The sequence below is a fragment of the Macaca thibetana genome, chromosome 14 (assembly GCF_024542745.1).
Source record: "Macaca thibetana thibetana isolate TM-01 chromosome 14, ASM2454274v1, whole genome shotgun sequence".
NCBI classification, from domain to species: domain Eukaryota; kingdom Metazoa; phylum Chordata; class Mammalia; order Primates; family Cercopithecidae; genus Macaca; species Macaca thibetana.
In genome coordinates this window covers 9,227,298-9,247,133 of record NC_065591.1, presented here as the reverse complement: position 1 = coordinate 9,247,133, position 19,836 = coordinate 9,227,298, and the positions used below count along the sequence as shown (strand labels likewise).

The following is a 19,836-nucleotide window of genomic DNA, read 5'->3' as shown; positions in this document are numbered from 1 at the left end:
ATCTTGGCTCACTGCAAGATTTTTATTGAGACTCTATCTCAATAAAAAAATAAAATATCAGCTCATGGCTGAGTGCGGTGGCTCACTCCTTGTAATCCCAGCACTTTGGGAGGCCGTGTCGGGCAGATCACTTGAGGTCAGGAGTTTGAGACCGGCCTGGCCAACATGGCGAAACCCTGTCTCTACTAAAAATACAAAAATTAGCTGGGCGTGGTGGCGGGCGCCTGTAATGCCAGCTATTCAGGAGGCTGAGGCAGGATAATTGCTTGAACTCAGGAGGTGGGGGTTGCAGTGAGCTGAGATTGCACCACTGCCCTCCAGCCTGGGCAACAGAGCGAGACTCCATCTCAATAAAAAACACAAATAAAATAAAATAGCAGCGGCCGGGCGCGGTGGCTCACGCCTGTAATCCCTGCACTTTGGGAGGCCGAGGCGGGCGGATCACGAGGTCAGGAGATCGAGACCATCCTGGCTAACACGGTGAAACCCCGTCTCTACTAAAATACAAAAAATTAGCCAGGCACGGTGGCGGGCGCCTGTAGTCCCAGCTACTCGGAGGCTGAGGCAGGAGAATGGCCAGAACCCGGGAGGCGGAGCTTGCAGTGAGCCGAGATGGTGCCACGGCACTCCAGCCTGGGCGACAGAGTGAAGACTCCGCCTCAAAAAATTAAAAAAATAAAAATAAAATAAAATAAAATAGCAGCTCATGGCTAGGTGTGGTGGTTCATGCCTTGTAATCCCAGCACTTTGTTTTTTGTTTGTTTGTTTGTTTGGTTTTGTTTTTTTGAGATGGAGTCTTGCTCTGTGCCCAGGCTGGAGTGCAGTGGCATGATCTTGGCTCACTGCAAGCTCTGCCTCCTGGGTTTATGCCATTCTCCGATATCAGCCTTCCAAGTGGCTGGGACTACAGGCGCCCGCCACCTCACCCGGCTAGTTTTTTGTATTTTTTAGTAGAGACGGGGTTTCACTGTGTTAGCCAGGATGGTCTTGATCTGATGTCTTGGCCTCCCAAAGTGCTGGGATTACAGGCTTGAGCCACCGTACCCGGCCATAATCCCAGCACTTTGGGAGGCTGAGTCGGGCAGATCACTTGAGGTCAGGAGTTCGAGACCATCCCGGCCAACATGGTGAAACCCTGTCTCTACTAAAAATACAAAAATTAGCTGGGCGTGGTGGCAGGTGTCTGTAATCCCAGCTACTTGGGAGGCTGAGGCAAATAATTGCTTGAACCCAGGAGAAGAAGGTTGCAGTGAGCCGAGATTGTGCCAATGCACTCCAGCCTGGGCGACAGAGTGGGACCCAGTCTCAAAAAACAAACAAAAACAGCTCCTGTTGCTGGTACTGAGTGGAATAGAGCAGAGAAGAACTCTTTCAAAGCCTCATGCCCAAAGATGTTCATCATTTGACCTATCTGGTGGTTTTTGAGAGACCCACACCACAGACTTGTCTTTATTTGACTGGCTTAGAGGATAGCCTATGCTGAAAACCTTCCACGGGGACTTTTTGTTTGTTTTTGAGACAGGGTCTTGCTCTGTCACCCAGGCTGGAGTGCAGTGCTGCGATCACAGGTCACTGCAGGCTCCACTTTCTGGGCTCAAGCCATCTTCCCACCTCAGCCTCCTGAGTAGCTGGGACCACAGGGGCACACCACCACACCCAGCTAATTTTGTGTTTTGTTTTGTTTTTTAGAGAAGAAGTCTCACTCTGTTGTTCAGGCTGGTCTTGAATGCCTGGGCTCAAGCAGTCCTCCCACCTCAGCCTCCCAAAGTGCTGGGATTATAGGTGTGAGCCACCACGCCTGGCCACCAGGGCTTTTTGTCAAAATAATTATAGGCCAATGTTGTGACTGCCCCAGTTGCTTTATAATAGTTGGTACAGACGTAGACTAACCAAAAAGCCTTAATGGAAAGCCGAGGAATGAGATAGCCACAGCGGCTCTGACAAGCTCTGACGTATTTATTCCTGGGAATCTTGAAGGCCACTTGCATTTGTAGGGCTGTATGTTTGCTCAGGAAAGACCTGAGAATACCCTAAGCTCTCATGCCTGGCTCATCTTGAGGCACTTCTGCACAAGCAGGAAGTGAAGGCTGAGCCAAGCTAGAAACTGTCTGGCTGAGTGTTTTAGTTGTGCCAAAACACGCACACAGAGCCCCTCAGCAAAGACAGGGATTTATTGGTTCCAGGCATTTAATTTTTAATTTTAATTAATTAATTTTTGAGATGGAGTTTTGCTCTTGTCTTCCAGGCTGGAGTACAGTGGTGCGATCTCGGCTCACTGCAACCTCTGCCTCCCAGGTTCAAGCGATTCTCCTGCCTCAGCTTCCCAAGTAGCCAGGATTACATGTGCACACCACCATACCTGGCTGGTTCCAGGCATTTAAGGAAATTGCTGTTTAATTATTAGCTGACCACCAAGCTGGCCGAGTAAAGATTTTAGTGACTATATACAACAAAGAACACAAACTATATAGTATTTCCTCAGCAACTAATTAGTTCAGGCTGAGTAACTCAGAAAACTCAGTAAACAAACAGCAACTACAACAAGGAGCAACAATGAACCCGAGGAGGGAAGATAATCTGATTTCCAGAGTTTCCATAATATGTTATATGATTTTATTTTATTTTATATTATTTTATTTTTTTGAGATGCAGTCTCACACTGTTGCCTGGGCTGGTGTGCAGTGGCATGATCTCGGCTCACTGCAACCTCCACCTCCCAGGTTCAAGCGATTCTCCTGCCTCAGCCTCCCAAATAGCTAGGATTACAGGCACCCACCACCACACCTGGCTAATTTTTTTTTTTTATTATTTTTAGTAGAGATGGATTTCACTATGTTGGCCAGGCTGGTCTCAAACTCCTGACTTCGTGATCCGCCTGCCTCAGCCTCCCAAAGTGCTGGGATTACAGGTATGAGCCACCGCGCCCAGCCAATATATTTTAAAATGGTTAATTTTGAACAAAAATTGATGAGACATGCAAAGAGACAAGAAAGCATGGTCCATTCACAGGAAAAATACCCCAGTAATCAATAGAATTGGGTTTACTACTCAAAGGCTTAAATCTGTTATTTTAAGTATGTTCACAGAGCTAAAGGAAACGATGTCTAAAGAACTAAATGAGGCCAGGCGCAGTGGCTCATGCCTGTAATCCCAGCACTTTGGGAGGCTGAGGTGAGGGGACCACTTGAGCCCATGAGTTCAAGACCAGCCTGGGTAACATAATAAAACCCCCATCTCTACAAAAAAATCTTTTTTTTTTTTTTCTTTTCTTTCTTTCTTTTTTTTTTTTTTGAGACAGGGTCTTGCTCTGTTGCCCAGGCATGATCTCTGCACACTGCACCATCTGCCTCCTGGGCCCAAGCGAGTCTCCTGGCTCAGCCTCCCGAGTAGCTGGGACTACAAGCATGTGCTACCAGGACCAGCTAATTTTTGTATTTTTAATAGAGATGGGATTTCACCATGTTTGGCCAGGCTGGCCTTGAACTCCTGACCTCAAGTGATCCGCCCACCTTGGTCTCCCAAAGTGCTGGGATTATAGTGTGAGCTACTGTGCCTGGCCTCTACAAAAAAAAAATCTTTAAAAATGAGCTTGGTGGTGGCATGTGCCTGTGGTCCTAGCTGCCTTGGAGGCTGAGGTGGGAGGATTGCTTGCTTGAGTCTGGGAGGTTAGGTTGCAGTGAGCCTAGGTCGTGCCACTGCGCTCCAGCCTGGGTGACAGAGTGAGACCCCATCTCAAAGAAAAAAAATAAATAAATAAGAAAACAGTTCCATTTACAGTAATATCAAGAATAAAATATTTAGGAATATATTTAATAAAAGAAGTAAAGATATTTTTGGTATTTTGTATACTGAAAACTATAAAACATTGTTGAAAGAAGTTAAAGGAGGCCAGGCATGGTGGCTCACGCCTGTAATCCCAGCACTTTGGGAGGCCAAGGCAGGCGGATCACGGGGTCAGGAGATCAAGACCATCCTGGCTAACATGGTGAAAACCAGTCTCTACTAAAAATACAAAAAATTAGCTGGATGTCGTGATGGGCGCCTGTAGTCCCAGGTACTCGGGAGGCTGAGGCAGGAGAATGGCGTGAACCCGGGAGGCGGAGCTTGCAATGAGCCGAGATGGCGCCACTGCACTCCAGCCTGGGCGACAGAGTGAGACTCCGTCTTAAAAAAAAAAAAAAAAAAAAAAAAAAAAAAGAAGTTAAAGGAGACTTAAATAAATGAAGACATTCCATGTTCATTGCTCAGAGAACTTTATGTTTTAATTTACTATTTAAGATGGCAGTACTTCCCAAATTGATTCAAGGTCTTCCCTATCAAGGACTTTTTTTTTTTTTTTTTTTTTTTCAGAAATTGACAAACAGCATAAAATTGTATGAGGAATTGCAGGAGACCCAGAATTTCCCAAATAACCTTGTAAAAGAAGAACAAAGTTGGAAGACTAACACTTCCAAGTTTTTTGTTTTTTGTTTTTTTTTGGAGACAGAGTTCGGTCTCACTTTGTAGCCCAGGCTAGAATGCAGTGGCATGATCACAGTTCACTGTAATCTTGGCCTCCCAGGCTCGTGATCCTCCCACCTCAGCCTTCTGAATAGCTGGGACCACAGGTGTGTGCCACCACACCTGGCTAATTAAAAAAAAAATTTTTGGGCTAGGCATGGTGGCTCATTCCTGTAATCCCAGCACTTTGAGAAGATGAGGTGGGTGGATCACTTGAGGTCAGGAGTTGGGGACCAGCCTTGCTAACAGGGTGAAATCTCGTCTCTACTAAAAATACAAAAATTAGCTGGGTATGGTGGCGCACACCTGTAATTCCAGCTACTTGGGAGACTGAGGCATGAGAATCGCTTGAACCAGGGAGGCAAAGTTTGCAGTTTGCCGAGATCGCACCACTGCACTCCAGCCTGAGTGATGGAGTGAGACTCTGTCTCAAAAATGTATAGAGACAGGATCTCCCTATGTTGCCCAGGTTGGTCTTGAACTCCTGGGCTCAAGTGATCCTCCTGCTTTGGTTTCCCAAAGTGCTAGGATTAAAGGTGTGAGCCACTGTACCTAGCCACACTTCCAAGCTTTAAAACTTAGTATAAATCTACAGTAACTAAGGTGGTGTAATATTGGCATAGGATAGATATCCAGATCAACTGAATAGAATTGAGAGTCTAGAACAAACCCATATATCTGCAGTCAACTGATTTTTTTTTTCCTGCAAGCTCATTTAATAAGGAGGCCAAGGTGATTTAATGGGGAGACTAATCTTTTCAACACATGGTGGAGTGCTGGGACAACTGGATATCCCCAGGCAAAAGAATGAAGTTGAAGGCAGGGCGCAGCGGCTCATGCTTGTAATCCCAGCGCTTTGGGAGGCCAAGGTGAGAAGATCACTTGAGTTCAGGGAGTTCAAGACCAGCCTGGGCAACATAGTGAGTCCTCAATCTCTACAAACAATTAAAAAAAAAACGTTAGCTTGGTGTAGTCCCATCTACCTGAGTGGCTGAGGTGGGAGGATTGCTTGAACCTAAGAGGTTAAGGCTGCAGCTGCATTACAACCTGGGTGACGGAGCAAAACCCTGTCTAAAGCAAACAAACTACAACAACAAAAAAAATAAGAGTGAAGTTGGACCCCTACCTCACATCACATACAAAAATTAATTCAAATAGGTCAAAAATGAATCATAGACCTACACATAAGAGCTAAAATTATAAAACTTTTTTTTTTTTTAGATGGAGTTTCGCTCTTGTTGCCCAGGCTTAAGTGCAATGGTGCGATCTCTGCTTACCGCAACCTTCGCCTCCTGGGTTCAAGCAATTCTCCTGCCTCAGCCTCCCGAGTAGCTGGGATTACAGACATGCACCACCACGCCCGACTAATTTTCTATCTTTAGTAGAGACAGAGCTTCTCCATGTTGGTCAGGCTGGTCTCCAACTCCCGACCTCAAGTGATCCGCCTGCCTCGGCCCCCCAAAGTGCTGGGATTACAGGTGTGAGCCACCACGCCTGGCCTATACAACTCTTAGAAGAAAACATAGGTGTAAAATTTTTTAACCTTGGATTATGCAGCAGTTTCTTAGGGATGACACCCAAAGCACAAATAACTAAAGATAAAAATAGATATATTGGACTTCATCAAAATTCAAATCTTGTGCTGTAGGGACCCTATCAAGAAAGTAAAAGGATCCTGGGCAACATGGCAAAACCTCGTCTCTACCAAAAATACAAAAAATAGCCAGGGATGGTGGTGTACACCTGTGGTCCCAGTTACTTGGGAGGCTGAGGTGGGAAGATCACTTGAGCCCAGGAGGTTGATGCTGCAGTGAACTGAGATTGTGCCACTGCACTCCAGCCTGAGTGGCAAAGCAAGACCCTATTTCAAAAAATAACAAAATAAGGCCGGGCGTGGTGGCTCATTCCTGTAATCCCAACACTTTGGGGGGCGAGGTGGGTGGATCACAAGGTCAGGAGATCAAGACCATCCTGGCTAACACAGTGAAACCCCATCTCTACTAAAAATACAAAAAATTAGCCGGTGTGCTGGTGGGCGCCCGTAGTCCCAGCTACTCGGGAGGCTGAGGCGGGAGGATGGTGTGAACCCGAGAGGCAGAGCTTGCGGTAAGCCAAGATCGCGCCACTGCACTCTAGCCTGGTGACAGAGCGAAACTCTGTCTCAAAAAAAAATAAATAAATAAAAAATAAGACCAGGCACGGTGGCTCACGCCCATAATCCCAGCACTTTAGGAGCCTGAGGCGGCAGATCACCTGAAGTCAGGAATTCAAGACCAGCCTGGCCAATATTATGGTGAAGCCCTGTCTCTACTAAAAATAAAAAAATTAGTCAGGTGTGGTGGCAGGCGCCTGTAGTCCCAGCTACTTGGGAGGCTGAGGCAGGAGAATCACTTGAACCCAGGAGGCAGAGGTTGCAGTGAGTCGAGATCATACCACTGCACTCCAGCCTGGGCAACAGAGCGAGACTCCATCTCAAAACATAATAATAAAATAAAAAATAATAAAAGGACAGCCCACAGAATGGGAGAAAATATTTGCAGGTTATTTATCTAGTAAAGATCTAGTGTTCAGAACATATAATCTCAGGACTAAAAAGACAACCCTAATTTAAAATGGGCAAAGGATTTGAATAGACACTTCTCCAGAGAAAACATACAAGTGGCCAAAAAGCACATATAAAGATGCTCAACATCATTAGGTCTTAGGGAAATGCAAATCCAAACCACAAAATGGTGCACCCAATGTGGAAGACAGTTTGACTGTTTTTCAAAACCACACTCAAGGTTACCATATGATCTAGCAGTTTTACTCCTAGGAATATACCAAAGAGAATTGAAAACATGTTCACACAAAAACATGTACACAAATGTTCATAGCAGCATTTTGTTGTTGTTTTTGAGATGGAGTCTAGCTCTGTCACCCAGGCTAGAGTGCAGTGGTGCCATCTTGGCTCACTGTAACCTCTGCCTCCCCAGTTCAAGTGATTCTCCTGCCTCAGCCTCCTGAGTAGCTGGGATTGTAGGTGTGCACCACCGCACCCGCCTAATTTTTTTTTTTTTTTTGTATGTTTACTAGAGACAGAATTTCGCCTTGTTGGCCAGGCTGGTCTTGAACTCCTGACCTCAGGTGATCCACTTGCCTCGGCCTCCCAAAGTACTGAGATTACAGGCATGAGCCACCGCGCCTGGCCAATAGCAGCACTTTTTATAATAGCCACAAGGTGGAAGCAATCCAAATGGCCATCAATTGATGAATGAATATAAACAAATATCCACACAGTAGAATATTATTCAGCCATAAAAATAGGTATAACATACTGACACAGGCTACAACATAGATTAACCTTGGAAACATGCTAATGTTTCCTATGCTTATGATTCCATTTCTGTTAAATGTATTTTGTAGAATAGACAAATCCATAGAGACAGAAACTAGATTAATGGTTGCCAAGTTCTAGGAGTTGGGAATAAGGAATGACTGCCAAGGGTTACAGGGTTTCTTTAGGGGATGATGAAATGTTCTGGAATTACATAGTGAGGTTGTTTGTACAACCTTGTGAATATATTAAACATATTAAAAACCACTGAATTTTATGGTATGTCAATTATATCCCAATTAAAAACAAAAACCAGGGGTTGAGCCAGCTTTGGCCCGCAGGCTGTAGTTTGCCAACCTCTCACTTAGACATTGAGTTTCATTATGTAATAATGCATTTACTTGTGTCAAAATTAGAAAGATCTCAAACGTTATACAGGGAAAAGCCCCTTCTAATTATTTTCTCCAGGCAAAGACAAAGGAGTCTGAAAATTAAAAGATTAATTAAATTAATTTTCACTGAAAATTAAAAGAGGCCAGGTGTGGTGGCTCACGCCTATAATCCCAACATTTTGGGAGGCAGAGGCAGGCAGATTGCTTGAGCTCAGGAGTTCAAGACCATCCTGGCCAACAGGCTACACCCATCTCTACAAAAAATACAAAAATTAGCTGGGTGTGGTGTCATGTCCCTGTAGTCCCAGCTGCTCAGGAAGCTGAGGTGGAAGGCTTGTACCTGGGAGGCAGAGGTTGCAGTGAGCCAAGATTGTGTCACTGCACTCCAGCCTGGGTGACAGAGCCAGACCCTGTCTCAAAAAAAAAAAAAAAAAAAAGAAAAAGAAAATTAGCAGACATGCAGAAAAGTGCACAGAAGTGAACAGCTCCATGGATTTCACATAATCAGCATCCAGGTCGGGAAACAGCATAACCAGCAAAGCCCCCTGAGCCTCCTACCAGTTACCACCCAGTCCCCTCCCAAGGTAGTCAGTATCCTGGCATCCAGATGGTTTTCACTCTCCCTGGTTGCAAACTGCTTTGCTTAACGAGCTTTTTTTTTTTTTAGACAGAGTCTTGCTCTGTCACCCAGGCTGGAGTGCAGTGGGGCAATCTTGGCTCCCTGCAACCTCTGCCTCTGGGGTTCAAGTGATTCTCCAGTCTTAGCCTCCCAAGTACCTGGGATTACAGGCGCCTGCCACCACACTTGGCTAATCATTGTATTTTTAGCAGAGACGGGGTTTCACCATGTTGGCCAGGCTGGTGAGCTCAGGTGATCCACCCGCCTTGGCCTCCCAAAGTGCTGGGATTATAGGCGTGAGCCACCACGCCTGGCTTGCTTTTCTTACCAAGCTTGAAATGCAAAGATGAACAGTGTAGTCTTTATGACTGAATGGTATGGATGTTTTTCACTGTCATTTTTGGATATGGTACAACTTTTATCTCCAGTTTAATGGCTCCATGGCTATGCAGGCAGTGACAATGACAGCACACAACAATGTTGGGTTTTCTTTTACTCTATTTTCCTAATGACTTAGTGTTTGGATTTTACCCTTTAGAAGTTGGATTCAAACTTCCCTCTTCAGGTCTTCAGGTAGCCCCTAAGTGTCATGAGCTCAAACACCCATTACTGAAAGAGTCTCCTCTTTTTTTTTTTTTTTTTTTTTAATTTAAGTTCTAGGGTACATGTGTATAATGTGCAGGTTTGTTACATATGTATACTTTTGCCATGTTGGTGTGCTGCACCCAATCAACTCGTCAGCACCCATCAACTCGTCATTTACATCAGGTATAACTCCCAATGCAATCCCTCCCCCCACCCGAGTCTCCTCTTTTGATGGTAGCTTTTGGCAGACCTGGAAGGAGATTGTGTCACATGCCCTGTAAACAAAACCAGTAATTCACTGGGTGAAGACGAAATGCCTCATCAACTGCCAAGCCTCTGTCTCCCTTAGATCATTAGCCCATGATCCCTTTACGAACCTCAGCCTCGGCTCTGCTTTTATTGTTTTTCACTTCAGAGCACTGCCTTTGCTATGTCCTGTAGTTCACCATCTATGAATTGTCAAGAAAAATTATTTTCCTGCCAGGCACAGTGGCTCATTCCTGTGATCCCAGCACTTTGGGAGGCTGAAATGAGAGCATTGCTTGAGCCCAGGAGTTTGAGACCAGCCTGGGCAACATAGAGAGACTCCATCTCTACAAAAAATTTAAACAAAAATAAAAAAATTAACCGGGTGCGATGGCACTTTTGTGTAGTCCTGGCTACTTCAGAGGCTGAGGTAGGAGGATCACTTGAGCCCCGTAGTTCAAGGCTTCAGTAAGCTGTGTTTGCACCACTGCATTCTAGCCTGGGTGCCATCCTGGCTCACTGTAACCTCCGCCACCCTGGTTCTAGTGATTCTCCTGCCTCAGCCTCCTGAGTAGCTGGGATTATAGGCATAGACCACTACACCAATAGACAGAGCAAGACCCTATCTCAAGCAAAGAAACCCCCAAAAATTACGATTTTCCCAACAAAATGCAGGCAGTGGTCCCAAAAGTAATATAGATGTTTCATATCATGTGATTTTATTCCTTAGTGACCTTCCTCTCTGTGAAATCGTCTCTAAGAGGGCTAAATGATCTTTTCTGGTGGACTGTGTTGTTAAAATGAAAAGTTCATTTTGCTGACACATGATCTACCTTTCCATGTAATTTTTTTTTTTTTTTTTTTTTTTGAGACGGAGTCTCGCTCTGTAGCCCAGGCTGGAGTGCAGTGGCCGGATCTCAGCTCACTGCAAGCTCCGCCTCCCGGGTTCACGCCATTCTCCGGCCTCAGCCTCCCGAGTAGCTGGGACTACAGGCGCCCGCCACCTCGCCCGGCTATTTTTTGTTTTTTTTTTTTTTTTTTTTTGAGACGGAGTCTCGCTCTGCCGCCCAGGCTGGAGTGCAGTGGCCGGATCTCAGCTCACTGCAAGCTCCGCCTCCTGGGTTCACGCCATTCTCCTGCCTCAGCCTCCCGAGTAGTTGGGACTACAGGCGCCCGCCACTGCGCCCGGCTAGTTTTTTGTATTTTTTAGTAGAGACGGGGTTTCGCCGTGTTAGCCAGGATGGTCTCGATCTCCTGACCTCGTGATCCGCCCGTCTCGGCCTCCCAAAGTGCTGGGATTACAGGCTTGAGCCACCGCGCCCGGCCTCCATGTAATTTTTTTAAAAAGCCCTTAATAGCTCTACAGATGTGAGCCCTGTAAATTCTTTGTCTTGGGCAGTTCTTTCTCTTGGATTTTCTCTAGTTTTTTTTTCCTGCATTTTTTGTGTCTGTTTGTACCTTGTCAAATTGACCTCAATGCTTTTGTCTTTACTCACCCTTCCAGCTATCTCCCCAAGTGGGATGGATTCCCAGTGTTGCTTGGAGGACATTCCCACAGTCCAGGAGCCACATACAGACAGGTGTGGGTGTGTGAAGGCTCACAAGTGATTGCAGTTAGATATTTCCAGATTCTTCTTTATAAACACTGATCAGTTTACATAACCACCAGCAAAGAAGAGAATACCTCTTTCAATCTTTTACAATCTAAGAAGTGAAAAGTGGTGTATCTCTTATTTATAGCAACGTTTAGAGGTTTTTTTTTTTTTAGAGCTTTCTATTTATTCAATTATTATTATTATTATTTGAGACAGAGTCAGAGTGCAGTGGCACAATCTCGGCTCACTGCAACCTCAGCCTCCAGGGTTCAAGCAATTCTCCTGCCTCAGTCTTCCCAGTAGCTAGGATTACAGGTGCCTGCCACCACGCCCAACTAATTTTTGTATTTTTAGTAGAGATGGGGTTTTACCATGTTGGCCAGGCTGGTCTCAAACCCCTGACCTCAAGTGATCTGCCTGCCTTGGCCTCCCAAAGTTCTGGGATTATAGCATGAGCCACCACGGCCGGCCTATTTATTTATTTATATCATCTGCAAATAGTGATACTTTTCCCTTCTTTCCAATTTGTGTATCTCCATAATACATCTTGTGAATCTAGCTGAGTTGGCTAATGCCCCAGAACAACGTAGATAACATTGGCAATCAAGGTTGTCCTTGCCATATTTTGACTTTAATTGGAGTGCTTCTAGCACTGCCTTGGTAAACATGATACTGAGTTTTGGAGGTTAGGGAAATATTTAGGCCAGAGGTCAGAGACCAGTCTGGCCAACATGGTGAAACATTCTCTACTTAAAGTACAAAAATTAGCCAGGCGCGGTGGCGTGCGTTGGTGATCCCAGCTACTCAGGGGGCTGAGGCAGGAGAATCGCTTGAACCTGGGAGGTGGAGGTTACAGTGAGCTGAGATTGTGCCACTGCACTGCAGCCTGGGTGACAGAGGGAGACCCTGTCTCAAAAAAGGAATGAGATTTTTTTCTTTGTGACCTACCATATGGAAAGGTTTGGATATATTTTATGGCATTGTTTGGGAAAAACGCGAACTGTGTGCTTCCTATGCTGTCACGTCACCGCAATCATGACCACAGAAGAGTTCTGTGACCAAATGTGTTGGGTTTCTTCCCCACACACCAAGCAGCGGACACCCGCTGCGTGTACTCTGATTTAATTCCAACACATTTACCCAGAGATAGCATCAGATTCCATGAGTTGAGAGGTCAGTCCCCAAGTCTGCTTCCCCCCACCTTCAGGCACTAGTGCAGTCCCAAGTCTGCCTCCCCGCCTTCAGGCACTAGCTGCAGGTCGGGGCCTCGCGCCTCCAGAACTTCTGACCAACTGGCTCCAGGTTGGGGTTTCCACAACTGCCTCTTTGGGCTCAATTTGCTGGAGTGGCTCACAGAGCTCAGGAGAACACGTTTGCCAGTTTATTACAAAGGATGTTACAAAGAGTACAGATGAAGGGTACAGGGTGAGGTGTAGGGGAAGGAGCGTGGAGTTTCCATGCCCTCCCTGGTCGTGCTACCCTCCAGGAGCCTCCAGAGCTGAGATCACGCCACTGCACTCCAGCCTGGGCAACAGAGCGAGACTCTTTCTCAAAACAAAACAAAACAAAGCAAAAAAATCTGTTACACATACACATTTCTGTCTTATCCTTTCGCCTTCCCTTATGAACATTGTTGGTATGTTCGATGGAATTAGGGAAATTAGTTGGGAAATGTTGGCAGTTGTTGGACATGAGATGATAGTGGCTTAGAAAGAAAATGTTGCAGGTAGACCTTCCATGACTTGGTAGTGGAATGATTACTAGGTATATTAATCCGTGTTCATACTGCTATAAAGGACTGTCTGAGACTGGGTAACTTACAAAGGAAAGAGGTTTAATTGACTCATAGTTCACAGCATGACTGGGGAGGCCTCGGGAAACTTACAATCATGGCAGAAGGTGAAAGAGAAGGCATCTTCTTCACAAGGCAGCAGGAAGGAGAAGTGCCAAGCAAAGCAGGGAGAGCCCTTATAAAACCATCAGATCTCGCCAGGTGCAGTGGCGCAGTGGCTCAAGCCTGTAATCCCAGCACTTTGGGAGGCCGAGGTGGGTGGATCACGAGGTCAGGAGATCGAGACCATCCTGGCTAACAGGGTGAAAGCCCGTCTCTACTAAAACTACAAAAAACTAGCCAGGCGTGGTGGCGGGCGCCTGTAGTCCCAGCTACTTGGGAGGCGGAGCTTGCAGTGAGCCGAGATCGTGCCGCTGCACTCCAGCCTGGGCAACAGAGTGAGACTGTTTCAAAAAAAAAAAAAAAAAAAAAAAAAAAAAAAAAAACCCCCATCAGATCTCGTGATAACTCACTATCACGAGAACAGCATGGGGGAACTGCCCCCGTGATTCAATTCCCTGGTCTCTCCCTTGACACATGGGGATTCTGGGGATTACAATTCAAGATGAAATTTGGTTGGGGACACAAAGCTTACCCATATCACTAGGTGAAAGACAAATAAGAATCAAAGATTACTTCCGAAAGGCCAAGGGTTTTGTTTTGGAGGTGATACGTGTAAGCTCTTTGTGCACTGCCCCCATCAAGGTGTTACATAGGTCATTAGGCAGCGCTTTGGTCAGGACAGGAGGCAGAAGTGTCTCAGTCACCACAGCTGCAGGATTGGATGAGACCTCTCAGGAGAGGGAGAGCAGAAGGCATAGACTGTGCACAGAAGTCTGTTTGCTTTGCAGACTTAGAGGGAGTTGATGTTTGCTTTTATTCTCTCCATGAAGTATGTGTATGAAGCAGGGTCCCAGTTGAGAGTTAGTGAGCATGTATTGGAGGTTTTGTTGTTTTTTGTTTGTTTTTGAGACAGAGTGTCGCTCTGTCGTCCAGGCTGGAGTGCAGTGGGATAATCTCAGCTCACTGCAACCTCTGCCTCTCAGGTTCAAGTGATTCTCGTGCCTCAGCCACCCGAGTAGCTGGGATTACAGGTACACCATGATGCCCGGCTAATTTTTGTATTTTTAGTAGAGTTGGGGTTTCACCATGTTGACCAGACTAGTCTTGAACTCCTGACCTCAAGTGATCCACCTGCCTCGGCCTTGCGAAGTGCTGGGATTATAGGCGTGAGCCACTGAGCCCAGCCTTGTATTGGAGTTTTGAGGACTGAGGAGAAAATTTTACTTTGGAAAATGGGAAAATAGACCCACTAGAAGCTTTGGAAGGATGGCTGGGCAGTGTGGAGTGCCACTTTGGGACTTCGTGTCATAAAATTTAAAGGGAGACTAGTTGGGTTGATTGGTTCAGGTGCCGGAGTAAGTGGCTCATTGGGCTTAACCTGCACTAGGGTTTTGTCTGACAAGTAACGGAGGTGGGTGGGGCTAGAGAGGCAAGGGAGCTTGCAAATGTGTGATGATGCTGATGGAGGACCCCAAATTCTGAGAGGAGTGAGGGGGAAGGAAGTGAAGCCATGAGGGGCGTTGTGAACAGGGACCAAGTGCTGGTGTCAGTGTGCCCAGACTTCCTGCAGAGGCCAACGGATTGTCAGAGAGGGCAGAAAGGGTGAGTGGCCCGAATAACGAAGGCAGCAAGGCTTGAGGCTAAGATTTTAGAGGGGATAGTTCTTGGTGATGGCAAGGAGAGGGTAGATCAGAAAAGGCAAATGCAAGAATAGGTGGAATTGGCCGGGCGCGGTGGCTCATGCCTGTAATCCCAGCACTTTGAGAGGCTGAGGTGGGTGGATCATGAGGTCAGGAGATTGAGACCATCCTGGTTAACACGGTGAAACCCCGTCTCTACTAAAAAGTAAAAAAAAAAAAAAAAAATTAGCCGGGCATGGTGGTGGTCGCCTCTAATCCCAGCTACTTGGGAGGCTGAGGCAGGAGAATGGTGTGAACCTGGGAGGCGGAGTTTGCAGTGAGCCAAGATCGCGCCATTGCACTCCAGCCTGGGCAGCAGAGTGAGGCTATCTCAAAAAAAAAAAAAAAAAAAAAAAAGTATAGGTGGAAATTGAGGCGGTCAGTGAGCAGTCAGGAAGGTTTGAAGGCTCATCCATGTGGATGTGCACAAGGAGGTGACAGGAGGGGGACAAGAGGAGGCAGTGATCGGGAACTGAGAGGAGTGGCAGAGAACAGTAGAGACAGCAAAGAGGAGGGTTGTGGCTTGATGGCATGGTCTTCCGAGAAGCCGAGGTTTTGAAGAGAGATCTAGGCATGATTTAAAAGTATGAAGGGACCAGGCTTCCAGGCACCTGGTGTGTGAAAGGAAGAACAGCCTCCCTAGGCAGGATTCTATCAGGACCAAAAGGAAAGGGCCCTTCAGAGAAGACAGCCCATGTTCTGGAACGCATGTGAAAGGCTTTGGGAGGTCTGGAAAGGAGATAAGGGTGAACAAGAATGTATTGCCTCCTCCGGGCAGTGCACTGGACATGCCGATGCGCCTGGGAGCCAGCGGTCCCTGCTTTGGCTGCTTGAGGGAGTAATTGAGGCATAGTGGTGGCAGCTGGCTAAGCACCTGTGGCCTGCTTCGGATCTGGACTTCTTGTGAGGGTTGGCTCTCCTGGGCACCAGGGCTAGGGGGTTACAGGGGGTATGTGAGTGACGCCTGCTTTGGGAACATAAACCCCCCTCCCCCGCCCCCATGTGCGCTGTGACCCGCGCCCTCGCAGTCCTTTCTCTCGAATCATCCATGCGCTCCTGCAGCAAGCTGGGGCGTCTGTGAAGGGGTGGGTGAGAACGGGCTGAGGTTGCGCCCGCCCCGCAGTCACCCGCTCTCCCCTCTCCCCCGCCCCTGCCGTCCTAGACACCATCCGGAAGATGAAGAACGATTTCCGGAAGATGGAGGATGAGATGGACCGGCTGGCCACCAACATGGCAGTGATCACGGACTTCAGCGCGCGCATCAGCGCCACGTTGCAGGACCGCCACGAGCGCATCACCAAGTTGGCAGGTGGGCGCTGCCAGGCGGGGCCTGCAGAGGGCCTTTCCTGGGGCTCTGGGGCTAATGTCACCCTCCGTCCCCCAGGGGTCCATGCGCTGCTGCGGAAGCTGCAGTTCCTCTTTGAGCTGCCTTCACGCCTCACCAAGTGCGTGGAATTGGGCGCCTACGGGCAAGCGGTGCGCTACCAGGGCCGCGCGCAGGCCGTGCTGCAGCAGTACCAACACCTGCCCTCGTTCCGCGCCATCCAGGACGACTGCCAGGTCATCACGGCACGCCTGGCCCAGCAGCTGCGGCAGCGCTTCAGGTGTGGCCACTCTGCCCTGACCCCAGCGCTCCCGCCGGCCCCGAACCCCATCTATGCCCGGCTCCTGGGCCCTCCTGGAGCTGTTGCCCTGCCCTGTGCTTTGCTTTGCTGCTCCTGCCCCATCCACCGGCAGCCCCAGCCCTGCCCTTCACTACCTCTCCCTCGTGCAGGGAGGGCGGCTCAGGCGCCCCGGAGCAGGCGGAGTGCGTGGAGCTGCTGCTGGCCCTGGGCGAGCCTGCGGAGGAGCTGTGCGAGGAGTTCCTGGCACACGCCCGCGGCCGGCTGGAGGAGGAGCTGAGAAGCCTGGAGGCTGAGCTGGGACCCTCGCCTCCGGCTCCTGACGTGTTAGAGTTCACCGACCACGGAGGCAGTGGCTTCGTGGGCGGCCTCTGCCAGGTGGCGGCGGCCTACCAGGAGCTGTTTGCAGCCCAGGGCCCAGCAGGTGCCGAGAGGCTGGCGGCCTTTGCCCGGGAGCTGGGCAGCCGCTATTTTGCGCTGGTGGAGCGGCGGCTGGCGCAGGAGCAGGGTGGTGGTGACAACTCGCTGCTGGTGCGGGCGCTGGACCGCTTCCACCGGCGCTTGCGGGCTCCCGGGGCCCTGCTGGCCGCTGCTGGGCTCGCAGAGGCTGCAACGGAGATCGTGGAACGCGTGGCCCGCGAGCGCCTGGGCCACCACCTGCAGGGTCTCCGGGCGGCCTTCCTGGGCTGCCTGACTGACGTCCGCCAGGCGCTGGCAGCGCCTCGAGTGACTGGGAAGGAGGGCCCTGGCCTGGCCGAGTTGCTGGCCAATGTGGCCAGCTCCATCCTGAGCCACATTAAGGCCTCTCTGGCAGCAGTGCACCTTTTCACCGCCAAAGAGGTGTCCTTCTCCAACAAGCCCTACTTCCGGGTACGCCTCCTCTTGGGTGTTCCTTGTTCAACCTGCTGGTTGACCCTCCAAAACCTTTTATACCAGTGCTTGGGAAACTGGGGAAACCAGGCACTCTGGGTGTGGTTTCAGGTTCTTATGCACAGTCTGGGGGGTGGGAAAGGTTCGGGGCATCTGCAGCTGGGCTGAGTGTCCTGAGAAGCAGGGCATGGTGGGGTCCCCAGTGTTGGCTTTCTCTACCCCCACTCAGGGAAGCTGCTACAGGGTACTTAGAAAGCAGGATGATGCTGTCCCTTGCAGAGGGGGCTGGAGCACTTAGAGCCCCAGCAGAGGGTCAGTAACAGCCCTGCCGGGAAGAGGGACCTGCTGTGGACCTGGGCGCCTTCTCCTTGCAGGGGGAGTTCTGCAGTCAGGGTGTCCGTGAGGGCCTCATCGTGGGCTTCATCCGCTCTATGTGCCAGACGGCTCAGAGCTTCTGCGACAGCCCTGGGGAGAAAGGGGGTGCCACACCACCTGCCCTGCTCCTGCTGCTCTCCCGCCTCTGCCTGGACTACGAGACGGCTACCATCTCCTACATCCTCACTCTCACTGATGAACAGTTTCTGGTGCAGGTGAAGCACTAGCTCCTAGTCGGGCAGGGAATGGTGGTTCGGGGAATGCAGGTGGCTGGACAGTGCCCTCATGGCCAGACCCCGGACCAGCTGCCTGTGTGTACCCCAGCCTCCACCTTGCCCAATCTGTGCCCAGCTCCTGGTTGGCAGTGGCCCCTGAGCTGCACCCCCATACCCACTCCCTCTGTCCTCTGCCTCTTTGGCTCAGGATCAGTTCCCAGTGACGCCCGTGAGCACACTGTGTGCAGAGGCCAGGGAAACTGCACGGCGGCTGCTGACCCACTACGTGAAGGTGCAGGGCCTGGTCATATCACAGATGCTGCGCAAGAGCGTGGAGACTCGGGACTGGCTCAGCACTCTGGAGCCGCGTAATGTGCGGGCCGTCATGAAGCGGGTGGTGGAGGATACCACCGCCATCGACGTGCAGGTGCTGCCCAGGCTGGCTGGCGGAGCCCTGACGCAGGCTGGGGGCGCTGTCCCTTCAAGAGGGGCTGGGGAAGCAGAGGATCACTAGCAGTCTCTGCCTGGAGGAGGGGACATGTGTATCTGGGCTTCTTAAGGGGCCAGTTCTGTAGCCAGGGCGTCCGTGAGGGAACCCCAGGGGAACAAGTCTCCAAGGATGAAGACGAAAGGGGCTGGGCAGTGCCTATGTCCACAGTCTTGTTCCTCCTCAGCCCAGGATTATGACATCTTCGCCCCTATTTTACCTGTGGAGAAGCAGAGGCTCAGGGTTACCCAGGAAGTCAGGGCAGGGTTGGTGCTGGTGCCCATGCTGAGGCTGAAGATTAGACCTCAGACCAACTCTTGTGTCCTGCCTTTGCCCCACTCCACTGGTTCTATAAATAGCGACCACGTACCTACTAAATAGCAGGCCTGGTGGTGACTACCCTGTTATTCTTTTTTTTTTTTTTTTTTTGAGACGGAGTCTCGCTCTGTCGCCCAGGCTGGAGTGCAGTGGCCGCATCTCAGCTCACTGCAAGCTCCGCCTCCCGGGTCTACGCCATTCTCCTGCCTCAGCCTCCCGAGTAGCTGGGACTACAGGCGCCCGCCACCTCACCCGGCTAGTTTTTTGTATTTTTTTAGTAGAGACGGGGTTTCACCGTATTAGCCAGACTGGTCTCGATCTCCTGACCTTGTGATCCGCCCGTCTCGGCCTCCCAAAGTGCTGGGATTACAGGCTTGAGCCACCGCGCCCGGCCGTTTTTTTTTTTTTTTTTTTTTTTTTTTTTTTGAGACGGAGTCTCGCTCTGTCGCCCAGGCTGGAGTGCAGTGGCACAATCTCAGCTCGCTGCAAGCTCCGCTTCTCGGGTTCACGCCATTCTCCTGCCTCAGCCTCCTGAGCAGCTGGGACTACAGGCACCCGCCACCGTGCCCGGCTAATGTTTTTTGTATTTTTAATAGAGACGGGGTTTCACTGTGGTCTCGATCTCCTGACCTTGTGATCCGCCCGCCTCGGCCTCCCAAAGTGCTGGGATTACAGGCGTGAGCCACCGCGCCCGGCCTACCCTGTTATTCTTGTAATGCTTGAGTAGCTGACTTAGGGCATCCTCAGCACCGATGGGCGGTTTCCTCTGGCTCTGGCCTCCTTGCAGTACCCCTTTTTACCACCAGGTGGGGCTTCTGTACGAAGAGGGTGTTCGCAAGGCCCAGAGCAGCGACTCCAGCAAGAGGACCTTCTCCGTGTACAGCAGCTCTCGGCAGCAGGGCCGCTACGCCCCCAGCTATACCCCCAGGTCTGGCTGGCCAGGGGAGCCCCAGGGGAAAGGGACAAAAGAGGGCGAAGGTGCAGAGCGGGCTCTGATTCCTTGTCTCCCCCAATCCAGTGCCCCGATGGACACCAACCTCTTGAGCAATATCCAGAAGCTATTCTCTGAACGTATTGATGTGTTCAGCCCTGTGGAGTTCAACAAGGTCCGACTTCTAGCGTG

The 19,836-nt window shown here is 49.7% G+C and overlaps 1 protein-coding gene and 1 long non-coding RNA gene across 4 annotated transcripts in view; both read left to right on the top strand.

The window, feature by feature from the left end:
• VPS51 (VPS51 subunit of GARP complex) overlaps positions 1-19,836 on the top strand; it is a 148,382-nt gene that overhangs the window by 127,635 nt on the left and 911 nt on the right. For 2 of the 3 annotated variants that reach the window (XM_050757120.1, XM_050757122.1), the window contains 7 exons: positions 15,989-16,135; positions 16,211-16,430; positions 16,601-17,318; positions 17,693-17,908; positions 18,117-18,335; positions 19,520-19,641; positions 19,732-19,819. In XM_050757120.1, the coding sequence (XP_050613077.1) occupies positions 15,989-16,135; positions 16,211-16,430; positions 16,601-17,318; positions 17,693-17,908; positions 18,117-18,335; positions 19,520-19,641; positions 19,732-19,819 (1,730 nt within the window). Of the gene's footprint in view, positions 1-15,988; positions 16,431-16,600; positions 17,319-17,692; positions 17,909-18,116; positions 18,336-19,519; positions 19,642-19,731; positions 19,820-19,836 lie in introns of all 3 variants that reach the window. The other variant, XM_050757121.1, reaches the window with a different exon arrangement.
• LOC126935636 (uncharacterized) lies at positions 679-4,936 on the top strand. The gene is made up of 2 exons (XR_007719264.1): positions 679-2,908; positions 4,351-4,936. It is a non-coding gene; the product is annotated as an uncharacterized LOC126935636 (long non-coding RNA).